Here is a 10,820-nt window from a genome sequence, read left to right on the forward strand (position 1 = left end):
GCAGCGCCACCAGTCCCGTAATAAAAATCAGCTACCAGGTCAATTTATCTTGCTAGCTACCGTAAGTCCTTACGAATGATTTTAAAAATAAATTAGTCAATGAAAAGCTATTGTAACCACACAAAAACATGAAAATTTTGCTTTATAGAATATGTACAATTTTTTTAAGAATCAGCACAAAGTTCAAATGCAGTTTAATATTTTCAAATATAATAGTTGTTTAATAAGCTAACTTATAAATGAGTTATACAAAATTAAATTATCCACATTAGAAAATAATTACACTCTCAAGCAATAGTACATCATCCTTAGGTCTATTCACACGTAAGAATGAACTGCTAGTCTCAAGCTGAAGACAAAGAGAATAGATTATTTACTATGCCTTTGATTTCAAAAAGCCAAAGTCATAATAGGACTCTTTATCTTAAGACACTGAATATTTTCAGAAGAATGACTGATTTCAAACTGCTCCATAGAAAGCATATAATAAAGCATAGGAACATTGATTACAAAGTGATACAGTGAAATCAATGATATTAAATTTCTACCCATCTTCCAAAACCTGCTCAGATGCCCTCTCCTTACTCTGTATTGATCACCTAAGCCACAAGTTACCCCTAAGACATCTGACTTCCAAAGCACTTAGCCTTTTCTACGAATACTGTGGATACTTAACGCACCTTACTTTATACTAAATAATCTTTATCTATATATCTCCACCCATTACTAGCATTTTAAATGTTATTTGAGCCTTCAATAAATACCTGCTGAATGAATGAATGAGTGAATGACTGACTAGGTGGATAGATGGTTGTTTGGAGACTTCTGGCAACAAAATCCAAGGTAATGGGTCACAGATGGTTTAAGATATTGAAAAGCATTTTATTGAGACATGCTGGCAAGAATTAGCACTAGATAAAAGATGAAATTATGGCCCCCCCAAAAAATAACCTTTTGGAAATTCTTTAATAATTCTTATTTTACCCAGTTTTTATGTTCTAATTAATATAAAATATGAATTTCAATTTTTTATCAAAAAAACATACTCTGGCACTACAAAGATAAGAACAGTGGTTTAGGCCTGGCATGATGGCTCATGCCTATAATCCCAGCACTTTGGGAGGCCAAGATGGGCAGATCACCTGAGGTCAGGAGTCTGACACCAGCCTGGCCAACATGGTAAAACCTCGTCTCTACTAAAAATATAAAAATTAGCTGGGCATGGTGGCAGGTGCCTGTAATCCCAGCTACTCAGAGGCTTGAGACAGGAGAATCACTTGAACCCAGGAGGTAGAGGTGGCAGTGAGCCAAGATCGCGCCACTGCACTCTAGCCTGGGTGACAAGAGTGAAACTCTCTCTCAGAAAAAAAAAAAAAAAAGGTGAAAAAAAAAAAAGAACAGTGGTTTAGCTCCAAACTAAAATTTTACTATGCATAGAAATAAGATCACTTAGATTTTCTTACAGAGTTTAATTAAATCACCAATATCCTTCTAATAGAAACATGCTTATCAGATAAAAGTGTTAAGGACAGAATACAAAACTATGTATACATTATGGCCACAAACAAACCTGGCATAGGAAAAGAAGCCAGAAGGAAATAATACAAAATGACCAAGGTGATGACTTCAAAGGAAGAAACTACGGGCCATGTGTTTCTACTTTCTCCATCTTCAATACTCTATTTTCTCTCAATAATCATTATGATAGATCTCTACATAAGTCCTTACCTTTTCTCTCCTTACATATCCTCAAATTAAATCGCTATGCATCATATATTACTATCTGCTTTTACATTTAAAAATAACCTTTTAGAATCAGGCATAAGATGAATCACAGCTTAGTACTTCTCATAGACTGAACGTGATAAAGTATAACTCCTACAAGCCTCAATTTTCTCATCTAAGTAAACCACCTCTGCAGGACTAAATAATATCTCATGTAAAACACCTAGCAGCACAGCGCCAGCCTCACAGTAGTGCTCCATTTTCTTTTCTTTTCTTTTTTTTTTTGAGACAGGGTCTCACTCTGTCACCTAGGCTGGAGTGTAGTAGCATGATCTTGGCTCACTGCAGCCTCTGCCTCCCAGGTTCAAGCGATTCTCCTGCATCAGCCTCCCAAGTAGCTGGGATTACAGGCGCCTGCCACTACGCCTGGCTATGTTTTGTAATTCCACTGGAGATGGGATTTCACCATGTTGGCTAGGCTGGTCTTGAACTCCTGACCTCAAGTGATCCACCCACCTCAGCCTCCCAAAGTGCTGGGATTACAGGTGTGAGCCACCGCGCCTGGCCTTGATTTTCTTTAATTCCCTTTTCAAGATGTTCTGGGTGATGACTGAATTCCCATACAGTAAATACACAGACATCTCTGATTAACCACTGTAGTTAAGGGGTAATCAAATTATCTTGAGAAATGCCTCCTGTATCAAAGGACTTTAAAATCTACTACTAAACAGCTCAGGAAAAATATAAATAGACCCCAGTACTCCTCTGTGCTTAGTCTAAATGAGGCCTCACAATCTTTCTGAACACAGCAGCCCAGGTAAAATGAAGGAGCTGCCATAAAAGTGAAAACCTATTTGTCATCAGTAACCTAGACAAGAGGCTTTTTAAGGAGCTTCTCCCAGCACTTACTGTATAATGCCAGTGACACCGGTGAGAGACAAATTCTTTTCACAAGTTTGTTGAAAAAGTAAATCTATGACTCTAATCCACCCAATAAAACATTTCAACAATGTAGATTTTTAAAAATAGATGTTTAGAGATTTTTCAAGTTTGGTTTAGTATTTCAAAAAAGAAACATCACAGCAAATCTTCATGACAATGGATCTGATAATGGATTCTGATCTGTACACCAAAAGCACAAGCAACAACAAAAAAATTGATAAGCTGAACTTCATTGAAATTAAAAACTCTTGTGCTTCAAAGGACATCAAGAAGGTGAAAAAACAACCTACAGAATGGGAGAAAATATTTGCAAATCATATATTTGATAAGGGTGTAATATCCAGAACATATAAAGAACTCCTGTGACTCAACAACAAAAAGATAACTCAATTAAAAATGGAAAAAGGACTTGAATAGACATTTCTCCAAGATCATACATAAATAGCCAATAAGCACATGAAATGATGATTCACATCATTAGTAATCTGGTAGAAAACAAAAATCAAAGCTGCAATGACATACCGCTTCACATACACTAGGATGGCTATAATCAGAAAAACAAGAAATAAAAAATGTTGGCAAGGATGCGGAGAAATTGAAACACGTATACCCTCCTGGTGGGAATGTAAAATGGTGCAGCCACTATGGAAAGCAGTTTGGCGGTTCCTCAAAAAACTAAACACAGAATTACTGACAATTCCACTCCTAGGTATATACCCAAAAGAATTGAAGACAGGATCCCAAACTGTATACCAATGTTCATTGAAGCATCATTCACAACAGCAAAAAAGTAGACACAGCCCAAGTGTCCATCAACAGATGAACAGATTTTTTAAATGTGGTATAGACAGACAATGGATATTATTCAGTTGTAAAAAGGAATACAGTTCTGATACAGGCTACAACATGCATGAACCTTGAAGACATTATGCTACGTAAAATAAGCCAGACCCAAAAGGACAAATACTGTATAATCTCGTTTATATGAGGTACACAGAACTGTCAAATTCATAGCAACAAAAATAGCTGGGCACAGTGGCTCATGCCCGTAACCCTTGCAGTTTGGGAGGCTGAGGTGGGCGGATCCCTTGAACCCAAGAGTTCTAGACCAGGAGTTCTGAGCAACATAGGAAGACCTTGTCTCTATGAAAAATAATAATAAATTAGCTGGGTGTGGTGGCGTGTGCCTTAAGTCCCAGCTACTCAGGAGGCTGAGGTGGAGGACTGCTTGAGCCCAGGAGGTTGAGGCTATAGTGAGTCGTGACAGCACCACTGCACTTCAGCCTGGGCAACACAGAGTGAGACCCTGTCTCGAAAAAAAAAACCACAAAAATAAATCAGAGGTTACCAAGGTTTGGGAGGAGGTGGAATGAGGAGTTACAGCGTAATGGTGGCAGTTTCTGCTTGGAGTGATGAAAAAGTTTTGCAAATAGGGACGATGGTTACACAACACCATGAATGTACTTAATGTCACTGAACTGCATGCTTGAAAACGATTAAAATGGCAAATTTTATATTATATATATAACTACAATAAAAATAAATAAAAGAAAGTAAACTTAAAGGCACAGAAAAAGGCAACAACAAAGAAACATGACAGCTAAACCAATAAAGAAAAATGACACCGCATCAGTACCTTTCCACACACTGCCTTCGGGACAGGGGAGGCTGACATCTTCGGTTATGAGCTTCTCGGGCAGCAAGTCTAGCTCCTGACAACTGAAAGAGAGTACAAAACCCATTGAATAAACTGGGAAATCTCTATCATCCTAGAAGAACTGGCAACACATTCTGACATCAAGAAGCTAAAAATTCAACCAATTCAACCGGCATTCCTTTTAGGGGAAAACAAAACAGTGAAACCTGGGTAAATTCTAGAGCAGCTTGAAGCAATATCCAGCATATTAAAGCACTGAGATTAACATATGTTCACTGTAGCATCATCCACAATAGCAAAAAGGTGGACACAAGCCAAGTATTCAACTTAATGGGTTTGCCGAAGAGTGGTATATGATACTGTTTTACCACAAACCTAACAAAACTGAAAATTCTCTCGTCAAAGCTTTCAGAAACTTCAACTGGAGCCGAGTTCAAGAGAATACCAAGTTCATAACTATATCTCTAAATGTCTTCATTGGTCATCTAATAGCTGTATAAGGGATGTTCAATGCAAATGTTCAAAAAAAGTGTTTTTAACACTTTCTGGAATGATCATGATTTCTCTTTAGTGAGAAATCTATATTTGCCAACAGTGCTATTGACTGAATGCTTGTGCCCCCTAAAATTCGTATGTTGAAGCCTTAACCCCAATGTGATGGTATTTAAATGAGGGGCCTCTGGGAGGTAATTAGGTCAAGAGGGTAGAGCCCTCGTGAATGAGATTAGTGTCCTTCTAAGACAGACAGTACTTGCTTCCTCTCTCTGGGAAATGATATAATGAAAGGATGGTCCTCTGCAAATAAGGAAGAGGACAGGACCTACACCAGACACCAGATCTGCCAGCATCTTGATCCTGCACTTCCCAGTATCCAGAACTGTGAGAAACAGATGTCTGTCGTTTAAGCCACACAACCTATGGTACTTCTGTTATAGAAGCCCCAGCTAAGACACAGAAGATCAGTCACCCAATATTACCACCTCAGAGTCTTATGGAGAATTAAGACTTTGAGACAGTAGTTTAAGGTATCAGTATTCAGAGTAAGCATGAACTGCAGTTTTCTGAACCAACAAACATAATATCTCCATCTCTCTTAAGAGATTTTCTTATATGTTCAGACCGCATATTTTTATTGGTTTACACATTCTCAACAAAGTTGTCACATACACCAAAAATAAAAAATAAATATCCAAAAAGTTGATATACCTTTTCATCTTCCCACTGAAAAAAATTACAGTCTTTTCTATCTCTACAGGCTGAACAGGCATAAAACCTCCGAGTTTCTTCTTTCCCTTGGGTCACCTTTACAAACAGAAGAGTGGGTCCTAGTTCCAGAATAGAAAAAAAAAACAAAAAGTGTCAACAGTCATCTGCGTCAAGTTCTTAGTTTTCACCGCCCTTAAATAAAATTTTGTTTGAGCTTTACGCACAATTTATCATAATTAAATCCATTTCTTTGGTTGGTTGTTTTTTGTTTTGTTTTCTTGAGACAGGGTCTCCCTCTGTAGCCCAGCGGCAACATCATGGTTCACTGCAATCTCTGCCTCCTAGCCTCAAGGGATTCTCCCGCCTCAGCCTCCCGAGTAGCTGGGACTACAGCTGCGTGTCTCCAGCTGTTTTTATTTTTTGTAGAGACAGGGTATCACCATTTTTGCCTGGGCTAGTCTTAAACTCCTGGGCTCAAGCGATCTGCCCGCCTCGGCCTCCCAAAGTGCTGGGACTACAGGTGCACGCCACCATGCCGGCTTCTGTTTAATGAATGTTTCTTTTCTCTCTGTTACAACATTCCGGCAGTGACTACTCATAAATAATTTTTGGAAACAGGTCTCTCCAGAAAGAAAATGCTACTGTCAGTATAGCTGCTGTCTACGTTGTGAATGTTACAAACCTGAGACTAAAACAAGGAAGGGACTCAGAGAATCGAGGACTTTGACATCTCCTGCGCGTTTACCCTTGCAGCGAAAACCTGAGCTTTGAGTTGGACACGCCCACTTTCTGTAAGTTAGACAAAGTCTAGTTCGCAGGCAAGGATTACACTCTGTCTTTCTCCCTAATTTTTTATTTTTGAAGGGACAGCAAATCAACAAATGAAATCCCCAAGTACTTGTCAACGAGAACTATTCAATACCATGCATCCTTCTCTTTGCCTACCTTTCTGCCCCTTCCCCCCCAAAAAGAGATGAAATAGTCCTGGAGCCAAAACCACAAGAGTGGAGACTTGCTCTGAATGTTTCTCAAGTAAGTTGAAAAACACCACGTTCCGAGGAAGGACTATTTTCTAGACTGCACACTGGTGAGGGAAAAGAGGCTGATAAAAATACAGGAGCCCCAAAAGCCACTTCCAAGCCAATTCACACCCTCAGCGCCCGGCAGTTAGGCTGAGCCCAGACTCTGACCCACCGTGAGGGCACAGCGGGGCGGGGACGGCGGGATCCGAGGGAAGCACCACCTCCATTCCCGAGCTCCCCCGGCACCCTGCGCTGCCCTCTGCCTCCACGGCTTCAAACCCATCCCTGGGGGCCGCCATCTTCCCGCCGCCGTCCCGAAAGCCTCAGTACGAACCAAGAATGCTGAGAAAGAGCGCCCCCGCGACCCAAAGCGACCGACAGCGCCCCCAAGCGCTTAGGAGGAGCTGGGGCGGGGGGCTGCCGCGGCGGAGGCCACGCCCCGAAACGCAGTCCCCGCTCACCTGGGGGCTGCACATAAGCGGCCCCTAGCGGTGGGGCTCGCAGGTCACTCGTGGGACCTGTGCCATGAGCTCAGCGCCTGAAAGCACCCTCTTTTCTTAAGAATATAGCCAGGAGGTGAGATGATTCGAACAAAGATTTAGTTGTATTGTAGGTCCAAAAGGCAGCATTACCACCTCTGCCAAATAGCTGAAATGGCTGCAGCAGCTGCGATTGATGGACCATTCTTTGTTTTTCAGAATCACAGTCACTGCATCATCCTCTGTAACTTTTGAACAATGCTGAAAGTTGCACATCATAATTGCACACTCATTGACACTTATACATTAGAAACAAAGAAAACCGTGCCGATTTGCAGATGACATGACTGTCCACATTTAAAAAATCCCAAAGAATCTATCAGGAAAACACCTCCGATTTAAACTGAGTTCAGCAAGGTTGCAGGATATGAGATAAACATACAAACATCAACTGGATTTCTAAATACTAGCAATGATCACAAGAACACTCCAAAATAGAATACCACTTACAATCATTCAAATGAAATGGGTGTAAATCTAACGAAATATGTACAGGGTTTTATGTATGCTAAAAACTCTAAAATGCTTGATTAAAAAAAATCAAGGCTGGGTGCAGTGGCTCACACCTGTAATCCCAGCACTTTGGGGGGCCAAGGTGGGAGGATTGCTTGAATCCAGGAGTTCGAAACCAGCCTGGGCAACAAAGCGAGACCATATCTCTAAAATAAATAAACAATTTTTAAAGTTTTTTAAAAATCAAAGAATAGCCGGGTGTGGTGGCTCACGCCTGTAATCCCAGCACTTTGTGAGGCTGAGGCAGGTGGATCACGAGATCAAGAGATCGAGACTATCCTGGCTAACACGGTGAAATCCTGTCTTTACTAAAAATACAAAAACAAAAAAAGTAGCCGGGCATGGTGGGGGGCGTCTGTAGTCCCAGCTGCTCGGTAGGCTGAGGCAGGAGCGTGGCATGAACCTGGGAGGCAGAGCTTGCAGTGAGCCGAGATGGCGCCACTGCACTCCAGCCTGGGCGACAGAGCGAGACTCCGTCTCAAAAAAAAAAAAAAAAATAAAAGAATAACTAAACAAATGCAGAAACATGCTGCACTCATAAATCAGAAGACTCAACATAGTAAAGATATTGGTTCTCCCCAGGTTTAATGCATATACAGGTTTAGCACAATTGCTATGAAAATCCCAGCCAGATTTCTTTGTAGATTTAGACAATATTCTGTAATTTATATGGCAAGGTGAGGGAACTAAAATAGCTAAAACAATTTTGAAAAAGAATAATGAAGTGGGAGGAATCAATCTACTCAATTTCAAGTCTTATAGTGCAGTAATCAAGATGCATCCACATGTCTGTGATTGTAGACGAAATAGTCTCCTTATGTTATTTAAAGAACCATTGGGGCATGTGCCTAGTTAACATCACACATTGATGCTATGGCTTATTACTGTAAAAACATGGCTGTTTTTCTCTCACATTTCATGTAATGGTTTTACTCAAATTCTCCATCTGCACCAGTAGTATCTGTGTGTTTGATGTACCAGTGTCCCCTTTTTCAAGTTGTCCAGCACACTTTTTCAGTGTACATTATCTGCACATATCTGGTCTTTTGAGATAGGCAATTTTCTACAGCTATGAGGATGATACTTTTGGACACTATCTCAAGACCTAACTAGCTGGGCACATGTTCTCAGGACCTCTTGAGACAGTGCCCCAGGCAGAATAAAAATTAAGAGACCTAACTACCTACTCACATGAACTCTAGCACTTTTATTTACAAATTTGTTTTAGATGTACAAATTTGTGATCTTAAAAGACTTGTTTATAAAATTTGCAACTGAATTTGTGAACTCATAAAACCAGAGTTACTGAGTCCATATTTCCTCTTTCTCTTTTAAATAATGCTGATTCTGTGAGGCAACCTCTCTAAACAGCCAAAACCAGTATGGATGTGCAGCCTTTACAGATAAGCTTCCCCAAACAGTAAAAATACAACAAAGGTTGATCCAAATAAGGTAAATGGGAAGGCACTGCGAAATGTGAGAGCTGCCGAAGGTTTCAAACATCAGGCCATTTTCTTAGCAGAGGGATAATTTTGGGGAGAAAAAAACTCACCTTATTTTCAGATATATATGGTAAATAGCCTGTGTTAAATATTACTGATGGGGTTATGAATATGACCAGTAAGTTATAAATGTTTCATTTAATTTCCTGATAGTGTTTTGAGTCTGTACAGGAAAATGCTTTAGTAGAAACATACCGAGAGATTCAGCAAGGTTCTCAAAGGAAGCCAAAGACATAACTGAAAATAGGTCCGTTGAGGCCTAAGCACCAGGAGAGACCTAGATTACACTTATCACACAGAGCGTGATCCTGGGCTGCTAAGATTGCTGGAACTCAGCTACTCTCCCAGCAGACTGTCTGGTCAAAGTGGTGAGTTTTCTTTCTTTCTTTTTTTTTTTTTTGAGACAGAGTCTCACTCTGTCGCCCAGTCTGGAGTGCAGTGGATCAATATTGGCTCACTGCAACCCCCACCTCCTGGGTTCAAACAGTTCTCCTGCCTCAGCCTCCCAGGTAACTGGGATTACAGGCATGTGCCACCATGCCCGGTTAAATCTTTTTTTTTTTTTTTTTTTTTGTGTTTTTAGTAGAGATGGGCTTTCACTATGCTGGCCAGGCTGGTCTTGAACTCCTGACCTCGTGATCCACCCGCCTCGGCCTCCCAAAGTGCTGGGATTACAGGCGTCAGCCACTGCGCCCAGTCCAAACTGGTGAGCTTTCTAACAGGGCTGGTAGTCTCCTTCCTTGGCTTCATCAACAGAACAAATCAGTGTCTTTTGAAAATCTTCAATTCCCAAACCTCCTTCAGAGAAAATGGTGAAGCCAGAGGAGAGTTCTGTAGTGGAGCTCTGACCATCTTCTCTATCTTCTGGTAACAGGACTCCAGTTTTCCTTTGGGAAGCCAACCCTCCCGATTTTAGCCCATGTAGTTGTGAGAGGTGTAAAAAGTGGCAGGGACTGGCTTGGATTTGGGCAGGTGGCTTGCAGCTTCTGCTGGAATGGCTGAGAAAAAAGGTGTCTTGGTTACATGTTTTCATCTCCGTGGCATTCATGATGTTGATTCCTTATGTGTCCGAGGGGTTCAGCTCTCCAGTGTTACCTGGGCTGAGTCACACGTCTAGTGGTTGGCTCATCCAGGATCATCTTAACCCATTTATGCCTGAAGTTGCAATTTTGTGAATTTTTGCAATCAGACCTTGGCGATGACCTTGAGCATTAGGATATAAATAACTCCCACATGCTTAGCGTTCCAATAATGCAACACTAGTCAAACATGGGTTGGGGCTGGGATAACTCAGCTCTGCTCTGTGTATCTTTCCTCCTCCTCCTGGAACCACCAGGACAGCCTGGGCATATCTTTTTCATGGGGATGGCAGATGCACACGAGAACTAGCAGAAGCAGACAAGTTCCGTGAGGCCTGGGGTTGGAATTATACCACTCTCACTTCCATCTCATAGTTTTGGCTCAAGTAAGTCACATGGACCAAGCATTGCAAAGTTACATGACAAGGAATGTGATCAGGAAATGGTGAAGAATCAGGGTCCATAACACAATCGACCACATAAGCCTTCTTCACCAGGGTGACCAAGGAGCCAGTGGCAATATTCCCCACCCCTTGAGGAGCACCTGCCTTAGAAGGAAGCCAATAAGAAAAAAGCAGAACCGGGAGACAGGAAGGTCTGAGGACACCATGTGAGCATCTAGATTCAGCCATGCC

At 41.3% G+C, this 10,820-nt stretch overlaps 1 protein-coding gene across 3 annotated transcripts in view; it reads right to left on the reverse strand.

Moving 5' to 3' along the window:
- ZCCHC4 (zinc finger CCHC-type containing 4) overlaps positions 1-6,885 on the reverse strand; it is a 56,502-nt gene extending 49,617 nt beyond the window's left edge. For 2 of the 3 annotated variants that reach the window (XM_050790702.1, XM_050790703.1), the window contains exons 1-3: positions 6,725-6,871; positions 5,531-5,649; positions 4,304-4,386 (exon numbers count right to left, since the gene is read on the reverse strand). In XM_050790702.1, the coding sequence (XP_050646659.1) occupies positions 4,304-4,386; positions 5,531-5,649; positions 6,725-6,851 (329 nt within the window). In that variant the 5' untranslated portion in view covers positions 6,852-6,871. Of the gene's footprint in view, positions 1-4,303; positions 4,387-5,530; positions 5,650-6,724 lie in introns of all 3 variants that reach the window. The other variant, XM_050790701.1, reaches the window with a different exon arrangement.
- Between the last annotated feature and the right edge of the window lie 3,935 nt (positions 6,886-10,820).

This window comes from Macaca thibetana, chromosome 5, assembly GCF_024542745.1.
Source record: "Macaca thibetana thibetana isolate TM-01 chromosome 5, ASM2454274v1, whole genome shotgun sequence".
Lineage (NCBI taxonomy): Eukaryota > Metazoa > Chordata > Mammalia > Primates > Cercopithecidae > Macaca > Macaca thibetana.